Raw genomic sequence first — 21467 nt, forward strand, 5'->3', positions numbered from 1 at the left:
AATTACCTTTGAGAGCCAATTATATTTAGGATATAAATCTGGGGTTAATCTAAATATGTGAAGAATCATGGAAAAGTGTGTTTTCTCATTTTATTTATTCTATCCTATACCATATCCATAAAATTAATATATTTACATGATTATGATTTAAAAAAAAAAAAAGCCCCTGTCAGTTCCCAAAATTGTATTTAAAATTCACAAGGGTAGAGTACATGTATTCCTGATGAAACAGGTCTATAGTTTGAAGGAGTTAACCGTAGAACTTGAGTTATTGAAGAGTTTGTCCAATATTTATCTACAATGACAAGAATCTCCCTGGAGCTATAGATTATATGATTTGTATTTTCTGTAATGTGATGGTTAGAAAGCTTCTATAATCATCATGTTTCAGGCACAGCTGCAAGCCAGACGCTTAAAACAACCTATCCTGCAGAAAATTGGGACGCTGTCTCCAGGCAAAGCAGGTGTGTCAAATGACAAGCAAAACGCATAAAAGCAAGCAGTACATGATTTCATAGTTTTCACTTGAATGCCCTGCACAAAAAAGGAGCTTACACCTTGCTTAAATTGCTAAATCTCAAATCGGGTTATCGACTTGGTCCAATATGTCACTCGCAGGTTCAAACTCTGGTTGGGTAACTTCTTCCTCCCAGAGGTCTAGCTATTCCCTAAGCCAAGCGGGAGGTTCTGGTGGTGGGTTTTCTGCAGGTCTGTCCCGTTTGAGTGGAGGGGGGGGTGCTCTGGGCGGTGGAGGTTATAGTCTGGGAGTTGGAGGCTCTGGCTTTGGAGGAGGATTAGGAATAGCCAGTCTTAGCTTGGGTGGGGGTGGTGGCGGAGGGGCTGCATTTGGTGGTTTTGGCGCAGGTGCAGGTGGAGGATCATTTGGATTAGGAGGTGGTTTGGGAGGAGGCTATGGAGGAGGCTATGGAGGAGGCTTAGGTGGCAGTGCAGCATTTTCTTTGGGTCGATCCTTGACTTCTGGGGGGCTGAGCTCAACTCTGAATGTAGGGGCACCTCGTGTAATACCACAATTACTGTCTAGATCCACAGAAAAACAGACACTAGCAGGGCTAAATGACCGCTTCTTTTCCTATGTGGAGAAAGTTAAGCACCTGCAATTTGAAAATCAGACATTACAGACCCAGCTGAACCTACTGACAGGTGGCACAGGATCCGGCCCTTCAGACTCCTCTACCACAGTAAACTTTGAGCTCCAGCTTACAGATCTGAGGAACACAGTTGAAACTCTAACACTGGAAAATGTTCGACATGAAATTGAACTTGACAACATCAGAGGCGCAGCAGAAGAGCTAAAGACTAAGTAAGCATGCATATCAATAAATGAATTGCAGCAGTTTAAATTTCAACCCAAATTGGGGAATGGATGTTGTAATATGTTTCTTAACTTGTATGCTTACTTGTGGACTGTTCCTAGTCTGTTATAAGGCATAATATGTCAGTTAAGTGATATGTCAAGATTTTAATTTAGAAAATTTGGATTTATCTAAACAAATAATAATTGGATATGGCATCAGCTGTTCCATATTGCCATTATTTAAAATGCTTATGCTTATAAACTACTTGAAGAAATGACTCATTCATTGATTGCCTGTGATATTATGCTTTGACATAGACAGTTAGGGGGGAATTCTACTAGCAGAGATCACTGTGATGTCCAGTTGTGCACATCAAAATTTTATATTGTAGGAAATCTTTGCCCATTTTCCTTTGCTGCTCTATGGGGTGACAGAATAGAAAGAAGCAAAGATACTGATGGCAGAATGCCTTTGCTGTTCCAATTTCATGCACATCGCTGTGAATTGAATTCCCCCATATATTTGCAAATTGACTTTTCAGATGATGCATCACTGTGGTTTAAAGAGCCATCTCAGTCAGCAATATCTATACACTAAATACTGTTTACAAATGCAGCTTTTATGAAATTCAGATTTTCATGCTAAACTATGGACTTTGGCAATGATGAATCTTACTACATATATAATTGTAGGAAACTGTAACTTACTATATTCAGTTATATCACTTTGAATTATTGTATAAAGTTCCACAGCACATAATATGCGTCTTGTTCTAATTGACAATTTCATACTGTAAGTTTGGTGACATTTTATTTTCTTATTGAATATAGCATTATGTCAAAGGAAAGCTATATGAAATCATTTTTAAAAACCCAATATCATTTCTTGATTTTTACCTTATAGTGATAAGGTCACAAACTGCTTTCATTTCACTATATATCAAGTCTTATCTTTTTTTTTTTTTATAGATATGAATTAGAGTTAGGAGTGAAGTATCAACTGGAAACCGACATTGCTGCAATGAAACGGGTAATTTCAAAATTCCTCGTAAACCTTTTTGAGAATTGAGCCCTACACTGATGACATTAGTCCCGGTACCTCAACATTTTAAAAAAGGGTGCTTTAGGAATACGAAACAATAAGCATCACAAACATATATATTTCATATTTCATGTGTGTGTAAGTGTATCAATGACATTTAATTAATATCAGAATGTTTTGTGTTAAGGGAACATTTTGTCCCTTTACCTAGTATTACACAAATCTTTTTAGTACTTAGGTTTTCGTTTACACGTGTCCTAAGGAAAAATTGGCAGAATGCATGAAAAAGAATATACATTTTAGTGGTGTGTTCCTATTGCATTTTCCCTACACTTACAAAACAATCTGTTGTACATTTTCTTGCACTTGTTTCCTGTTCACCACTGTAACTCCTTTCCTGTTCTCTGTTCAATATGACAATATTAATAATTGCATAATCAGTAATAATTTTACTTATTTAATAATAGTTATCCATATAGCAACTTTGTATTAGGCAGCACTTTAACAGAGAATATGTTTTCATTCACGTCAGTCCATGCTCCAGTGGATCTTACAATCTATATTCCGTGTAAGACGGACACATTCACACTAATGTTAATTTCATCACTAGTAATTAACTTACCAGTAGTTTTAAGTAAATATTAGGTCACTCATCACCTCTTCTTTCTTTTTCTATGTTTTCATTCATTAATAGTATTGATCATTATTTTAGGGTCCAGCTTTCTGAAAGGTGCTCATTATGTATAAGTACAAGGAAATGAAAAGATTCATTAATTAATTACCAATATCACATGGTAACATATGGCATCACAAACAGTGTAAAGTAGTATAATACAACACATAAAGCACAATTTCGAATATCATATAAATCAAAACCAGAAAAAACTATTAAAATGGGACATTATAAAGCAGCACTTAACAAATATTATAATACATTACAAGATAATGTTTATTAACATGTTTTGACTTTAAATGACAGGACATTGAGGTTGCTACAGAACTGCGTACTACTCTGGAGCAAAGGTTTTCCGCAGCACTTGATGACCTTGAATTCCTGAAGAAGACACACGAAGAGGTAGGTATTGTTGCCACATAAAAGATAAAATAACTCTGAAAGGGAGATCTTAAATGGACACAATGATGAGTATTTATTTTCAAACCTTTAAGGTTTTAATATTCATTGGTGAAAACTCAAGTTAGTGCAACTGCCATGAAGTTCCTCTGGAACAGTCAAGCGAAGGCACATTGTTACCAGTATGTCTGATAATTTTCCCTGCACCTCTATGGGTGCATGGGGCAATCAGCAAAGATCGTTTAGCGTAATAGATGGTAATGTGCACAGCTGGTGATTGTGGCAATGTCTAGCATCCCAATACACTGAATTGAAATCCCCCATAGATTAAAGATGTTAACAATAGAATTAAAGATATATAAAGGGTGTTTGTTAAGGCAGCAACTAAATGCTGCTTTAAATCAACCGACTATCTTGCTGAAATCACGCAGGAACCAGTAAATTGTAACATCTTACATATGGGCCATTATGTTAAATAACTAGAGTGCTTATACATTACTTAATATGTCCACAATGCTCTCTTTCATTTTGCTGCATCAAGTTGCAATAATAAGATACAACACTCCCTCAGTGGGGGAAAGGGTCAATGGCATTCTGACACCTTTTCCATACACAATGCACTTTATCACCATTTATCTTTATTCTCTGCATGGAGGCATTAGCACGATCCATACGGGCCAACCCCCATAATTTCTGTTATTCTAGCGGGCGTTATAGAACACAAATTAGCTCTATTTGCCGACGACCTATTAGCTACCATATCCCATCTGATGACATCCCTGCCACACTTAATGCGTGAGTTTGAACAGTTTGGGAAATGTAACTAATTTCAAAATTAATTTTTCCAAATCTTGGGCTCTAAACCTGTCCGCTCATGCCTCCATGAGTAGGTCTACAAACTTCCATTCTCCTGGAATTCCTCTCATATAACCTACCTAGGGGTTAAAATGACCAGAAACTTGTCAAAAGTTTTTGCTACTATTTCTCCCCTCTTCTTTCCTCTATTCGGTTGGATTATTCCTACTGGCATCAGCTTTCTTGGCTAGGGAAAATTAATGTAATAAAAATGAATACACTTCCCAAATTGCTTTACCTCTTTCAATCTTACCCATTCTGATCCCTGATACCTGGTTTCGCTCTCTAAACTTAATAATTAAACAATTTATCTGGTTCTGGAAAAGGCTTCGGATCAGATGGGATCTTTTGGCGCGGCCAAAACAATTGGGAGGGCTCCAACTACCAGATATCAAATCTTATTACTGTATCATGCTGTGCACCTTAATAGAATCCTTGAGTGGACCAGATTTAGGGAGGTTAAGCAATGTATTTCTCTTGAAGGCTGCTTCATGAAACTTTCCCCTGAAATTATGTCTTGGCTACCTTCCTTCCCTAACCTAAATATGCCTCATCCAACTATATCCCCTTCTTTTTCTATTTGGAAGTCCTTACGATGTCTATCACACATTTCCTCATACTTTGGTCTTCTCACTTCTTTTCTAGCTAACCCCAATTTTCCCCCTGGTATTAACTTTTGCATTTTCCTACTTGGGTGCTTGAGGGTCTCTTCAGAGTCGGTCAGCTGGTGAATGAGTTGGGTGTTAAGCAATTTGCTGAACTCCAAGAAAAATGGACAATCCCAAACTCTGACTTCTGGAAATTCCTCCAGGTTTGCCATTTCCTGACCTCTGCAGATAGATTAGGGCTATCTAAGAGAGACCTCACCTCATTTGAGAAACTCTGTCTCTCCAACTTCTCCTTCACACACAATTTCCACTATATACCAGCTTATTTGAACCAATCCAGCCTCTCCTATCCCCCCATGGGCCAAAAAAATGGGAATTAGACCTGGGTATTTCCCTTAAAAAACAAAATAGCAAACTATTTTCCTAAAAACCCACTGCACAATTGTTAAGGAAACTCAATATAAGATTTTAATGCGGTGGTACAGACACCCTTCCCTACTCCGTGTCATGTTCCCAACGATATCTGGCTCTTGTTGGAGATGTCTTTCAGTCCTGGGTCTCTACGACATATATGGATTATCTAAATTTTGGTCTGAAGTTATCTATATTTCGCGACAAATTCTAGGCTCCCCCGCCCCTACTGAACCAGAGCTTTGGCTGCTTAATCATTCACATACTTCATTAAGGGCCTACAAAAAATCTTTCCTACGCCACCTTGGTAATGCGGCCAGGGCAGTTATTCCAACACTTTGGAATTCCTGCACCCCTCCCACCGGTAAAGATTGGTTCCAGAGGATCGATTACATGTCAATAGAAGTCATCCACTTATAGGCCCTCCTCTTTTACTGATATATGGTTCCCATGGCTGGAATATAAGTCCACCACAGAATTTAAAAACTATATGTCTTCAATCCACCATCCCAGATAATATATTTTAACTTCCTTTTAATTTGCCAACATTAGCTTACCCCGCAAATGGTGACCTTACCTCCCCTCCTATCCCATACCCCCTTAGTTCTTTCTCTATCCTGTATTTTTTATGTATGTTTATACATATTTGGTGTTTTAATGTATGAATTTAACTGTGTTGGTTCCCAATATATATACATTTTTGCAATATTATCTGTTCTGATACTGATTTGTTTGTATTTTATTGCTTCTGTATATCTGTTTATATGGAACCTTTAATAAAAACAGAATGCAAAAAAAAAATAAGATACAACAAAACAGACACTTGCACTTTGTGGCTTAGTTAATTTATATACAGAAGCAAATTTTAGACCAGTAATCACTGGGACATATTCTTTATATGTGGTAGGAGCTTTGGCTGTAATGTAATAGGGAGGATAATATTTTCCTTAGTAACATAGCTGCCGTGGAATAGCAGCTTAGCACTAAACAAAGATTTTTGCCTTTATGGCATTCTTTACAGGGCCTTTATGTAACAGTATGCAACCTTTGTTTTTCCCTCAGGAACTAAGTACGCTACAGAGTAAATTGGGAACTACAGCAGACACATCTGTTTCATTGATTGAAGTGGATGCAGTTAAATCATTTGACCTCACAACCTCTTTGAACAAACTCAGAGGTGCATATGAAAAATCCGTCCAGCAACACAAAGAAGACGCAGAAGTATACTTCAGAACTAAGGTAAAATATTCCAAGACAACCAGGTGATAGACACAAAGAGGTGCGTGTCACATGGAGTTTTGGGTTGACTTGTATATCTACTTATATGTATATTGTACCATGATTGCAAACTTCATATTTAAATAATATTATTTTAACTATCTTACTATCATTTCTTGCTGAACATATGTGACTCCTAGCACTTCAAAAAGGATTTTGGAAAGAAAAGCCAATAAAGGTTCCTTTTAGTCCTAAATACACAGTTATTCAGATACCATCGTAAATTTGTGTGGGAGTGATTAGCATGAGCCTAATTATAGTAGTAAATGTATGCAATTTCTTTTTTATTTGTAATACAATTTCTCATGGCAATAAATAGTTCCTTATAGCGGTACTCGTGAAGGAAAATATAAAAGTATACTATCCAATTCTATCTATTTATGTTACAACTATTATTATTATTAATAATAATATATTAGACCTAATATTCAAAAGGAATAGTATGGCATAGAAGGCAAAACTAAACTCTTTATACTTTTCTTAATATATATGACTTAGAAATGACTTTTGAATATAAATAGAGTATTGTATATCTCATCTTCTTTGTTACTTTTGTTCTTTGAATTGATAGCAAGAAAAAGTATAATCCTTGTAACAAGAAACAATCCAATTAGGTGTTTTAGTTAAAATGCCAGTAAAATTGCATATGAAATGCAAATATGTTTCATATGATATTGTCTTACTTGCATTTGTGAGGTCAATGGATGTCACCTGAATTGCATGGCTATATTTTGAAAACTACAACATTCCAAACGCAAACAACATTGCGAGTCATTGTATTTTTATATATAAAATAGTGTGACCTTGGGCGCCTTAACACTATAACAGCAGCTGATCAGTTAAAAAAAAGGGTTACACCCAACAATAACCCGACAGAAATATCAAGAAAAACACACAAGATCAAACACAGAACCATCATGTAATAAAGTTAACACAATTTATTTCTTCTAAGATATCAACATAAAACGTCAATGTGCAAATTTTTTTCTATGATGCATAAAATTCAGCTTGATGCTATAACAGGTTGTGTAATGGTAAATTACCAGATCTGGTAATGGTAACTTCCCATAGCATAAAGCTGAATTTTATGCATCATAGAAACATTTTTTGCACATTGACATTTTATGTTGATATCTTTGAAGAAATAAATTGTGTTAACCTTATTACACTATGGTTCTGTGTTTGATCTTGTGTCTTATATGATCTATGTGTCTTGAATGAAACAGATTACGTGTGATTGAAAGATAAAGAACTAAGGGAAGTACTCTTTGTCATTTTCTTTTAAGTGCATAACACTAGCGCTCACTGGTTATAACATTGTTTTTCTTTATATTGCGACTCATTGGAAACAATGGTTTCCTAGTATTCTACTATAATTAAATACCCTAGTATAATATACATAATGACAGCTAGTGTGTATTAGGCCCAACAAGCTTATATCCTGTAGTGTCCTATAAAGATAAAACACTATTGGGTCTGTTACGATTTGCCATGGTTAGGGTAAGTTCATTTGCAGAACTTTGTCTACATGTGTTATATTGGTGGATGGTTTTCATAAAAAGGTTTAGAAATGTTTGATTCTCTATTATTTGTAAACCAAATGCAAATATAATTTTATTAAACAAATGTACTTTTGTATTCATAGATTGAAGAAATAAACAGTGAAACAGTGAAAACCTCAGAAGTTGTTGCGTCAGTGAAAGCAGAAATTAGCAGCACAAAGAAAGAGCTACAGGCATTAAACACTGAATTACAGTCTCTTCTGTCAGTGGTAAGTCTGCTTTATTTGTCTGCCGCTTGGGATTTTGTTTAGACATTAACTCCTGAAGTTTAATTTTAAAGCTTCTAAAAGTGCTACAGATCTGAATTAGCATCTATTGTGTGTTACGCCTGTACAGTGCCTTCTGTATTGGCCTATATGTATGGCAACATCATGAAGTCAGCCATCCTCTGAATATTCAGGAGCATTAATAACAGAGGGAACAGCCTACTGTATGTACTGACAGGAGCATGCTCTCTGGGCCTGATTCAGACCCAGTCGCAAGCGCTGAGCGCTCGCAACCGGGTCGATGTTTGCCCACTGGGCATGCCCACGAAGGAGCCGGCTCCGTCGTGCGCATGAGCGAGATGCTGCTAGCGACGGGAGCTCCGCCGCTCCGGGTCTTGCACCAAAGGGGGCGAGCTGTCGATGGTGATTGACAGCTCGCCCCGTTTGGTAGGCGGGCAGGGGGGGTGGCTGGCCAAACTGAGGCGTTCCCGAAGGAACGCCTACCGTTTGGGGGCGGCCCCACTGACATCACCAGTGATGTCAGTGAGTGATCTTCCGGTTCTATTAGAGCCAGAAGCTCTCTGGGGCTTGCGGCCATGAGACCATACCACAAGAGTCTCGTCGCAAGCCCGATGGTCGCGATGGTCTTGACCATCGCGATCATCAACCTGGCCGCTCGCAATAGCTGTGGGTGGTCACACACAGCTATGCAAGCGGCCAGGAGGCCGAACAAAAAAAACGCCCTGATTCAGAGCGAGCGCTCATTCAGAGTGTCCGTCTCTGAATCAGCCCCTCTGTTCTCTGAGAAGCATCCTGTTGTATGCTCATCAGTACAATATATCAGGAAGCTTAATAAAATGTAGTTTCAAGATGCAGTATCTAAGGAAAGCTATAGGTAACATCTATAGTTTTCGCACTAGCTTCAATGTACAGTACTATTACAGCTACAATTCACTGTGATAGGCTATCTGCATGCAACCTATTCCATATGTAAAATATGAAACTATTTTAATGCCAAGCAAAATGATTCTCTGGCGTAAAGGCAATCTAAAAAATTTACTAATATTTAATTTTATCCCAAATGGTTTTAAGACATCATTCTGTGGCTTCTGGCTGTAGGGCTGGTGTTGCGTCTAATTCCAGCGCACAGCTGTGCAGTAATGATAAACATGCAACTGCCATTTAATTGCGTGAACTGGCAAGTAACAGTATGTTTAGAATCTCAATATTACACGTGTAAAGTTACTATTCAAAGTTGATATACAAACATTGTTGGCAGAGCTTTCCCTATTGCATTGAAACAAAGAACAGTCCATTTTATTTTTAAGTAAAGTAGAAAAGTAATTGTACATACATTAGCTGCTGTCATTAATTTTAGATTTTGCTATAATTTGTTTTGAGGTGTCCACTTTTTCATTTGACTTAAGGTGCGTATCCACTAGCAGATAGTGGAATGACAGTACGATTACAACATTGTAATCGTGTAGTCTTTCCTCTTCCCCTGTAGAGCCTACAATAAACGATATATCGTTTAGTGCAGGCCCCCTCCCTCATCCCTGAACATGGTCAATCTGTCGTTATCGGCAGATTGACCAACATGTTCAGGCGATGATTGATGTCGAAAACGACCAGCGGGAGCGTGCATCGCTGGTCGTTTTTCACATTTTCATGCCCGATTCATACACAATTAATAAGCGATTGCATGATTACGATGTCGTAATCGTGTAATCGCTCATTAGTATCTGCTAGTGGATACACAGCTTTAGTTTAAATTTTAGCACCGAATACATAATCTTTTAATGTAACTTTTTAATATTTTTCTTTTATTAGAATTATACACTTGAAAGCAATCTGGCAGAGGTCGCAGCAAGATCCAGTGTGGGTGTGGCTGAGTTTCAAGCACAGATAACCAGCTATGAGTCTGCAATTGAGTCAGCAAAGGTGGAACTTCACAAAATCATTGTGAACTATCAGGAATTGTTGGATATAAAGCAGGCATTAGATGTAGAAATATCTACATACAAGAAGCTGTTGGAGGGTGAAGATCTCAAGTAAGTACATAAATAAATCACAGTCATGCAATCCATGTGCACTAATATACATTCTGAATGCACCAGCTGCACAATGAATGTTACACATATACTCTAGAAGAGATGCAGTTAAAATCCCAAAGGAGGGGATTCTGGCGCTCAGAATGCCGGCGGCCCGGTATCCCGACACCTGTCAGAATCTGCGTGCCAGCATCCTGACCGCCAGAATCTCAAAGGCAAGTAGCGGGGTTAGGCACTAAGGGGGGAGGGAAAGGTTTAGGTACTGGGGCGGAGGTTAGGGTCAGGCACCGGGGAGGGAGGGTTAGGGTAGGGAGATGAGGAGGGTTAGGATACCGACTGACAAAGTGTCTGTATTCTAACTCTGTTGGGATGCCGGCGTCAGGATTGTGACCATCAGGATCCTGAACGCTGGCATCCCATACCCATCCCACTGTAGAATACTGAGACCCATCTGTAGACACCCTAACAAGCTATAGGTTTCCATGTGCATTATTTGACAAAATAAAAGAGTGGCTAGTAAATTTTTATTTTCCACTTACATTAAAATGTGGTCATATATTCTTACTTGAAATCAGCTGGCACTATCCAAGATGCTTCTCAACTAGAAAATTCAGTTGGTACTTGTTTTTGCTGTCTTGCATTTACCCACAATTTTGCATATTCTGTAAATGGAAAATATTTGGCACATTAAAGACATTAACTGTCTTCCATAAAGTTTGTATGAAAATGTATATTTGCTTGTGTGTAGTATTTAACAATATGTTTATTTCAAAGTTTTAAAAAGAGTAATAATTAATCAATACATATAGTGGTGGGGAACATTGGTATTTTTCATGGGCTTCATAATTATCCCAAGATCATACTAGAGTGCTGCACATAACCCTTCCAGCATGCATTACCCATCCAGTTGGCACAGTAGGTTGCCCTTGGGCTGGCTAGACAGGCTGGTGGGAATAGGGGGTATATTTACTAAAGTGTGGGTTTTTAGAAATGGAGATGTTGCCCATAGCAACCAATCAGATTCTACTTATCATTTATCTAGCACCTTTTAGAAAATAATAGCTAGAATCTAATTGGTTACTATGGGCAACATCTCCACTTCTAAAAACCCTTACTTTAGTAAATAGTACCCTATATCACCATTCATTCTCTGATTAGCTTACAAAATTTACTGTGTAAATGCACTGTGCGCAGAGACATTTTAATAGTTTAAAATACCCTGGTCAGGTTGGCTACGTATTGCCCCTGTGAGAGCCTTATGAGCCCTCAGATAATCTGTCACCTATCACTGGTGTATGCTGTTTAGTAAAGGAGAGTTTGCTAGTATTGAAATAGTAGGCTTTAGCCATTTTATGCTCTTACTTTCAAACCTTTTAATCTTTACAATTTATAGACTTCCTGACGGAGAAGTTTTAACAGGAGGAACATTCACATATTCAAGTAAGTATTGTTTAATGTATAGTTTTATTTTTACCTTTAAAGGTTTCAAGATAAGAGAAAAAAATTAACTCTACCATTAGTAGTCATTTAAGATCTGGTGTCCATATTACAGCATTGCTCAGTCATACCAGAGGCCAAAATAATAAAGGTCACATTTCTTAATAAATAAGTAATTGAATATACAAACATCTTCTCTCCTTTTTTCCTATCTGTTTGCTTACTAAATTACTTCAGTCAGGCATTATACAACTAATGCTGCTGGCTTCCACTATGAAGCAATGTGTCATAGATTGTAAGCTTGTGAGCAGGGCCTTCCTACCTATATATCTGTCTGTTATTACCCAGTTTTGTTCTATTAATGTTTACAATTGTAAAGCGCAACGGAATATGCTGCGCTATATAAGAAACTATTAATAAATAAATAAATAAGTAAATAAAATAGGGGAAACCATCTGATATCACATGACATAGCTTTGTTACAGACTGACAAGTATACTAAAATCTAACAAAATGGTAATTCAAATACCAAGAGATCTATGTACTAATAATCACAGACCAGCTGTGATTATTATTTATCGATCTCATCTGGGATATTTAAATTTTTTATGAAAATATCCCCGCTATGAACAAAGGGGAACTCACAGGGACAGTGGTTGCAGTAACCGATGTCCCTTCGAGTTATATCCCCGGCAAATTAGAGAAGTCTTTCACAGAAATAAGACTTCTCCGGGGGAAGCTGACACTGCATATTCGCACAGTGTCAGCTTTTGGAGCCGGCCGAGGGTAACAAGAGAGAGATTGAAAGATCTCTCTCCTGCACCTGAAGCCTCCATATGCTTACAGTAGTTTACACCATGAAGATGGTGTTAACTACTAGGGCTAAACTCCAAAAAGATTTGCTTTTTGGAGTTTAGTACATAGGGATCAGATCATAGTCCCCATTGGTAATAATGGGGAATGCGACCTGAAGTGCTAATTAGCACTTTGCATTATGCTTTTAGTGCATAGGAACAATACATAACATTATGCAGAAACTGTAGTTTCTGCATAATTTTATGTAAAAATCAGCTTTATACATAGACCCCCAAATGTTTTACTACCTTTGTCATTAAACTGTATTATTATAAGGAATAATGCACACCCTGCTATGAAATATAAGGAATATATGAAATCCCCTCATTGTTGTCAGAATTCTCTTCGGGGACTTCTAAAATGCTTACATTTCACAGTAAAAGATGCATTATCCCATCACTCAGGTATTACTTACACACTTTGTCAGTAAATTAATATACTTTTCTTATTTCATGTTTTCAGCTGACGGTGGTTTTCAGAAGAAGGACTCAAGTTCATGTAAGCTAAGTATTCATGAAAATTACCTGTACTGATATATTATCAATAAAATGTGCCAGAATCTTCAGAGACACTAGCGCATAATAGAGCACAATAATACGTAAGGTTAGTAAATGAAGAGATACATTGAAGGCTAGTGTGAAGAAAAACAAATGCCTCTTAAGATGGCTCTACATAGAACTATTTCACTTGCAATGTGACAGGTTGACCAGCATACCAAAACATATATCAACAAATGATAATTAAATTACTAAGAACCTCATTTACTAATGAGTTTAATTACCAAAACGAGTGATAAATGTCACTGTGTATGATAAATGGTGCTCCAGCCAATCAGCTCTCAACTGTCAGAAAAATGACAGTTGGGAGCTGATTGGCTGGAGCACCATTTATCATACACAGTGACATTTATCACTAAAGACTGGTGACATGGTCATGTGGAGTCGTTGCCCATAGAGATCAGCTTCTACCTATCATTTTATAGGATGTAGTTGATATATGATAGCTACAAACTGATTGATTGCTATGGACATCTCCAATTGTCCACTATTTATAAGGCTTGATACATCTCCCCCTAAGCATCTGATCTAGACTTGCAGGCATGTCTAGTTTGCGGATGGATTTTGCATTATCTTTAGAACAGGTTATTCCGAGTCTCTGTTACATCTTCACTTGCAGTTGAATGGTGTGTGACTGAGTGGCAAGTGGGCATTCGCACGTAGGCCAAGTTGAGTGAGGGCATGTAAAGAGAATTGCGGGCTGTGCTGCATTGTGCAGATGCAGAGATTCATCTGATTGCAAATACAGCTCTTGCACCAGGTACAGGGCTAGGGCAAATGCACATTTGTAATGATAATGGCTATTTACACAAGCGGATAGATAAGGGCAGGGGAGCAGAGGGGGGGCGGGGGGACAAAGGTCAGCTACTGAGGGGGACAAATATCCTCCTTTGTAGCGTGTGGGCTGGGCATAGTATGTTTATATTTTCAGAGGTGGCGTGGCCACACCTCCTAGATTTGTCCACACCCCCAGCACCTGGGACCTGCTCAGCTCTCAGCAGCCCTGGTCCTGGATAAGGGCGATGTGGTCACACTGATGCCTGCACCTTAGCATATAGGGTGAATATCTTCATCTAGTTCCATGTAGGCAGTGCGAGTGTAATTGTGGTGGTCTTGCATGCTACTCAGAATCATCCCTAAAATCTTTTGCTACCTTTGTTATGAAAGTACTAATCATATTTTACAAGGAATAATGCACCACCTACTGTGAAATGTAAGGAATATAAGAAACATGTTGCTTTTAAACAATCATTAATTCCCCAGTGACTTCTAATATCCTTACATTTTATAGTAGGGCAGTACATTATCCCATCATTTCAGTAATACCTTAATATTCCGTGATTAAATCTGTATATTTTCTCATTTAGCATTCTCAGCTGAGTTTAGCTTTTCAAGGAAAGACTTAAGTACAGGTAAGCTATTTAATAACACAAATGTAATTATTAGCAATCATATGTGCCATGGGCTACAGGAACGTAAACTTATACTAAAGCATATTTTAGGTCAATAGACAGATTAAAAGAGTGTAAAGAATATGAAGTGCCTTTGGCTTTTAAGATGCCAATACTTTTTTTTTTTTACTTACAATCCAGTTTTATTCCATAATATACAATTTATTGCTACAACACGACATAGAATTATGCAGTATAATCTAGATTATCATTCAGAAATGTGAGTGAGCAAATTGCACAAATTCTCAGTCATATCATACCTATATTAATCTGTGTCCAAAGAAAATCATATTATCAAAATTAATCCAAATTAATCCATATTCCTATCTGACAGGGAATAGTTTTATTTTTTCATATAGTGTCTAAATATTAGGGCTAGTTTCCTAGCACTGCATTAATGATGAATAATGCTATGTACCACTCACAAAAGGTATGGGATTACCGTGCAATTGAGTCTGCCATGGCTTATCAGCCCACAACCGTTAGTGACCAACAAAGAATTTATCTAATATTATTGAACAAAGGCCCTCATTCAGAGCCGTACGCTCTGAGCAGAGCGCACGCTCTGAATGAGGGCCCCCCTCCATAATTATGGAGCGTCCTCCTGGACGCTCGTATAGCTGTGGGTCACCACCCACAGCCTATACGAGCGTGCAGTTTGATGGCCGCGATGGTCTTGACCATCGCCACTGCGAGCCGGAGCCTGCTGTTGAGATTTTCAACCGCAAGGCCCGGAGTGATTTTGGCTCTATCAGAGCCAAAATCACTCCCACTGACATCACTAGTGATGTCAGTGGGCCGGCTTCTGACGGTAGGCGTTCCCTTGGGAACGCCCCCGTCAGGGAGGCACGCCCCCGGCACACCCACCAAAGGGGGCGTGCTGTCAATCAACATCGACAGCACGCCCCCTTTGATCAGACACAACGAGCGAAGGAAAGTCCTTCGCTCGTCGCGTCTGGCGCATGCGCACGACGGAGCTCCCGCTGTCGTGCGCATGCGCAGTGCACAACATCGACCCACTTGCGAGCGGACAGCCGCTTGCGAGTGGGTCTGAATCAGGCCCAAAGGGCCTAAGTCAGATGTGGATGGTATTGCACAGCCACAAGGAAGTGATGTCTTGTGATCACAGTTGCAGTGCCCCCTGAGTAGGAAATAGACACCTCCTGCATGCATCTGTGATCAGAGTGCAGTGTTGGCCAGGCTGCATAAGATGAAAGTTACTCAGCCTGGCCAGCTCATGGCCTCCTTGCAAGGCCAGGAATCTGTAAATTTATGATGCAGACCCAGCTCGGCACTCCCAGGAAATGGGGGCAACACGCTCCCGTTTCCAGGAACACAGCCTAACGCAGACTCTTCCCCGTCCCCAAACAGCCGCAGCCTGTCAATCATGCTGCAGCTCAGGGGGCACTGCAACCGTGATCACAGGACTCCCCAACTACTATGTACGTAAACCATTGGGTTTACATACACATCTGGATCAGGCCCAAAGTCCGTAATTTGATCAGTTAGTTAATTACACTAGAAATGCATTATTTCTTAAGCTGGGCACAAACCTAAACAATCGTCGGACAGTTCTTCTGATTCCTGATCCCTTCATGAGATATCTTAAGAGTGAGTACACACCTCCAGTCATGTTTTATCAAAAGATGCATCTGAAGATCAGGTTTTATGAGTCCTAATAGTCCTCAGATGCCACTGTACAATATCAGACAAAATTGTAAGTATGTACGCATTCTATCTGATGTTCCTCCAGCAGAGTAGACAGAAATCTGTAGTGTAAAGAGTCACAATCTTGTCAGCAGATACTGTATATTAGACAGATGAGTTACGTAATGGTATGTACACACAAACTGACAGTTTGATCAGGGCTTCTGATTGTGTCCCATCGAAAGTAAAATCGCATCTGAAGTATATTTGTACAATTGTGTATCTAGCTTTAGAAACAGCTAACAGTGGTAAGTAATACAATAATATCTGTGTTTGTCAGAAGTTGTATTTTATATTAAATGTCTGTAAATATCCACAAGTTACAAAGATTGGGGAGGTACTTTGAGAACTCATATTTCAAACTTACTTCATTTTTGGAACTTTAGGATCACCACAAAATTATGGCAGCTATGTAATTGCAGAGGCGTAACTAGGGTTGATGGCTCCCAGGGTAAATAAAATGAAAATTTTCCCCTTCAAAACTACTCATTAAAATTCTGTCAGAATTCTTACACATAATTACACAATGAAAATACAAATTTGGCAAACAAGAGTGCAAGGCACAACATCAATGAATACTATGTGTGTGTTCTCTTTCTCTCTCTCCTCAAATGTTAGTGCACATAAAAAGAAAAATAGCAAATTCCTCTTACTAGTTTGTCAACTGCTGCAAAGGGCAGAGCGTGCTGCTCTTACTATGGAGCAGTGGTCCAGCATCCTCCTCCATGTGCCAGACTGTGGGCCTGATTCAGATGTGGACATAATGCCGATATTTACGTAGTTGAGCGATCAGTCGATTGCGCAAGCATCACAGTCACACAGTGCGCTCGCCAAGGTACCTTGGCAATGCGGCTCACAGTGAGGATTTAATCGCAAAGTGATTGGCATTGTTTGAACGTTTGGGGGGCGTTAGGGGCAGTGACAGCTAAAATGCAGGTGTGCCGTGATTGTTTTTGGATACATGTATCTGTATACATCTGCAATCCCGTACGCAGAACATATGGCGCCAGTATTCCAGTTCCCTCGGCCACTCTGCACTCAGATGATCGATTATTGAATGATCTGTGCTGGCAGCTGCGCATTTGTACACAATTGCTTGGATCTGCAAAGCTGCAAGTAGGCGTCTCAATACATTTCCAGGTGGCTGCAACAGTAGCATAGGTTTGCAGCAGCTGCAAACAGGATCACAGCTGCGACTGCATTAGTATCCACATCTAAATCAGGCCCAGTGTTACAAACAGTTGACCTGAATAGGCCGAATAGAATGCTAGGCCAGGAAAAGGCAGCAGGCTTGGAACTAGGACCCATCCATGGCCTAGGGCAGGGGTGACCAAACAGGTTCTCAAGGACCCCTAATAATTCATGTTTTCCAGGCCACCTGTGGTTTACAAATTGTGAAGTGTTAGGGGTCCACAAGGACAGGGTTGGCCACCCCTGGTATGGAGTATTAGCAGGACTGGAGCAGAACATTCACTCCAGTGGGTAGCAGAATTCAGTCAGTTCAGTGATTGGAGATGGGAGGCAGAGTCCAGTTAAGGATGGGCAGCAAGATATCGGAGCTAAGGAAGCCATCTGGCAGATCCAGAGAGCTAAATATGCTGAGGCTGCAGTCTAGATAGGTAGGAGCAGGCCAAGATGAGTCTGGAGCAGGACAGGCAGGCCAGAGTGTACATGCTGAAGCAGGCATCAGGATCCCTGAGGTTGGGCAGGATCCGGGAGGCAGGCCAACATGGAGAGACAAATCTGCATTGCAGTTGGGAAAAGGTGCTGAGAGCAAAAAAAAAATCCTACCAGAGATCAGCACAGGTGGAAGTCTCTCAGTTTCTCTTTGTCCAGATCCTGAAATTTTGGGCTTTGTATGAAAAAAGGATATATACTATTCACCTCCTGGAAAGCTGAGATCCAACATTAAATCTATAGCATTCACATTTAACCAAATGGCCTATTTTGCCTAATGACCCTTAAGATTTAATTAATAGCACCCCCAGTAAATAAATATAACCCCACAAACATCTATGATAACTCTATTTAGTACATATGTAAAACCATATGTATTGCGGGAAATCTCCAAAAATTGCAGTTTTCGGAGGTTTTACTGCATTTTTAACATTGATACATTCTGCCCGTAAACATACAGAAGTGGGAAGGCTCAAGAGAATGTTGAAATGCCTACATAACAGGAATCAGAGAGACACTTATTTGAAATATAACAAAGGGGTCAATGTACTAATATTGCCCTTTTCTCAGCGCTAAAAGACATCATGCAGAGCATCACTGTGAGGGAGAAAGGACAGAACAGCTGAGGAGAACTCTGTGCTGCCACAGGTAAGTATTACTGGATATGGGTGGGCTGAGATCACTTGGGTTCATTTTACTTGAGTTGTATAAGTGGGTAAAACCTGAACAGAAATAGGTATATTGCAGGCAGACAATACTTCCTTGAATCCAATATAATATGACTACTGTAAGCAATTAGAATTATTAAAACAATCTGCCACATCCAGTCAAGCAGTGTTGCTAAAGGTCTGTGTAAGGCACACTTCAGCCCTTTTCCAGTGCCTGTATCCCCTGCAGCCTGCTCATCTGGACCTCTGGCCTGCATATAAGGATTGAGGAAGCGGCAAGAGAAAGCCGATACTCTGCATTAGTCTTTTCCTGAACAGCCGTGCAATGAAGCTACTTGGGTGGTTGGAGAGCAGAAGTAGCGATCATCATCGACAATTGATGATTACAAACCATCGATTGTTAACCATCCATGGATGATGGTTTTGCCATCAATGGCGGAGATCCAATGGTTCCCCGCCATAGATGGCATAGAGCCCCGTAATGTTTTTTTTTCTATCTGGCGCCAGGACATGGAGCATAGCTCAGCTTCCCCAATGCTACCCACAAAGCCCGCCCCCAAATCTGATTGGCCCGCTGCCCAATAGAGTAGGGCTGACCGTCGGTGGTCCATCAAAGGTGGTTGTTATACACCATTGCTGTTAACCACTGTAGGTACCATCAATGGTAACCATCGATGGTTAACCCACCGCTGGGCACCCAGAAGCTGAAGCGATGGCTGGCTGGCGTGACCACTGACAAGGATGCGAGGAGGGGAGAGGGAGGAATTAATCTGGAGGGACCAACCATCAGAAATTACACCAACATGGGGGTTGCAGGGCAAGAAGCAGGGCACCAGCGGGCCCAGACCACTTTATGGCTAGGTCCCACCGTCACTGCTTGACACTTAAGCAGTGCATGAGCTGCAGGGACCTCCCCTGTCACTCTCTGAGGCTGTAATCTCCCCGCCTGAAATAACACCTGACTGTACTCCCCATCCCCCACCCACAGCCAGCAGCGGAGTTGAGATTGGACTTTAAAAAAAAAAAATTACTTGGATTTCTACGTGTCTCAGCGACTTCCCTGCACCAGCATCCAGGGCAAGTGCCACACCCTTGTTACGCCACTGCTTAGTAGCCGTTTGGTGCGGTTTATATGATTATCTGATATTACAAGCTTTGAGTCATGTGTGCTAAAATTCTGCATTGTCATATATCAGTTGTATTTTATTGTGAAACACAGATTATATACTGTTTCTACACACAAATAATAACAAATATCTAATTTTAATGTAATTTTTATCCTGATTTTTGTAGACTAAATATGAAAGATTGGTGTCACTATCTTCTGATGAAAACCCAGATGACGCCTTCCTGATGCCGCTACGCTATATTTTAAGTCTTTCTTGCTTGAGAAATGTCATGTGTGCTTAATTGCAATTACTTTCAAATACTACTAACTGGCTTTTTTAAGAGCACATATTCTCAGCATCTGCTAAAAATAAATGTTTTATTTCACTTCATTTAGACTGCAGTATGATTCCTAGGATCATTATGCAAGTGACTTACCTTGCAGTGACAAAAAAAACAAACAAACAGAAAAGAAACAAATGCAGGTGACATGAGCGTAATAGTGTATAAAAATTATAATCCTAAATCTAAAATTTTCTTTTAGTTATTCCAGAATAATTCTGGGTTTAGATAGTAGAAATGTTTAACTAGAGGCATTGTTTTCAGATTATACCAAAGCATTTATTGGAATTCATACTACTGTACATATTCATTTGTTTTTAGATTTCTGTCAGTGGTATGCAGGAGAAGACTAACAACTTTCAGCCTGGGGGCAAACACTATTCAGTGGTCCAAGCTCTTCTAGCAGTGTTGAAATGGATGTTTGGTTTTTCATAGTCAATGATAAATTAATATTTTTAATATAAAAACCCTGTAATCAGACACAACACAGCTACATCTGACCAGTATTCCCCTCTATACAATACAGATAGCCTTCTAGTGACTTATTACTGCCTGGCGCACAGTTTACAATACAAAAAGCATTCTAGTGATCTTGGTAGAACACAGAGAGCATCTTTGTAACTGAGAACATTCTAGTGACAAATAAACAAAGATGCATACCATCAAAGGGAGCAATAATCAAAATAAACAGCCTTCTCAAGGCAGATTCGCAAATCTAGTCTTTACACTGTAGACCCACCCAATCTCAAGTTATGACACAATGCAGAAACAAATACGTTTATTTCTCTTGCAGTTCAGCGCTGTCTCTGGGGGCGGGAAGGGAAGCCACCATGTCCAGAGATCCCGGAGGCTGATTCAGCAAGGAACGCAGTTGCTTATACGCACGCAATCAGTTGATTAATTCGCACTGCGAATGCATCGCAGTGCGTTTGCGCGAGCCAGACGCTGCAATCGGAACAGCAATCGCAGAGGCCACCCAGACCCATGGCGAAGTGATTGACTGGAAGTGCCATTTCTGGCTGGTGACGGGGGGGGGGGGGGTTGGGCAAACGCAGGCATATAAGTGCGTTTTAACGCCGCAGCAGGGGCGTACATATATTGTCCACTGCGATACCAAATGCCACCTGAGGCGTCATAGTGTAAGCAAAAGTAAGTAATTCCCAAGTAAGGTCTGGGCTTCCCTAACTGTCTGATGCTACCAATTGTTTCTATATGTTGTCAAAGTATACAATTGTAGGGGGAAGTGGGCGTCTTTATGTTAGGCTG

At 39.8% G+C, this 21467-nt stretch overlaps 1 protein-coding gene across 2 annotated transcripts; it reads left to right on the forward strand.

The window, feature by feature from the left end:
• The first annotated feature begins 513 nt into the window (after positions 1-513).
• On the forward strand, positions 514-20251 carry LOC148507727 (thread biopolymer filament subunit gamma-like). 2 transcript variants are annotated; one of them, XM_088445704.1, is made up of 11 exons: positions 514-1321; positions 2285-2345; positions 3337-3432; positions 6366-6542; positions 8227-8352; positions 10180-10400; positions 11794-11840; positions 13155-13190; positions 14617-14661; positions 18655-18732; positions 20046-20251. In XM_088445704.1, the coding sequence occupies exons 1-10, from the start codon at positions 606-608 to the stop codon at positions 18708-18710; spliced, it is 1581 nt and encodes a 526-aa protein (XP_088301830.1). In that variant the 5' UTR covers positions 514-605; the 3' UTR covers positions 18711-18732; positions 20046-20251. The 2 variants fall into 2 exon arrangements, with proteins under 2 accessions (XP_088301830.1, XP_088301831.1); XM_088445705.1 differs by lacking the exon at positions 18655-18732 and having other exon boundaries at positions 515-1321.
• The last annotated feature ends 1216 nt before the right edge of the window (positions 20252-21467 follow it).

Source organism: Taudactylus pleione, unplaced genomic scaffold (assembly GCF_031769625.1).
Source record: "Taudactylus pleione unplaced genomic scaffold, aTauple2 ptg000386l, whole genome shotgun sequence".
NCBI lineage: Eukaryota > Metazoa > Chordata > Amphibia > Anura > Myobatrachidae > Taudactylus > Taudactylus pleione.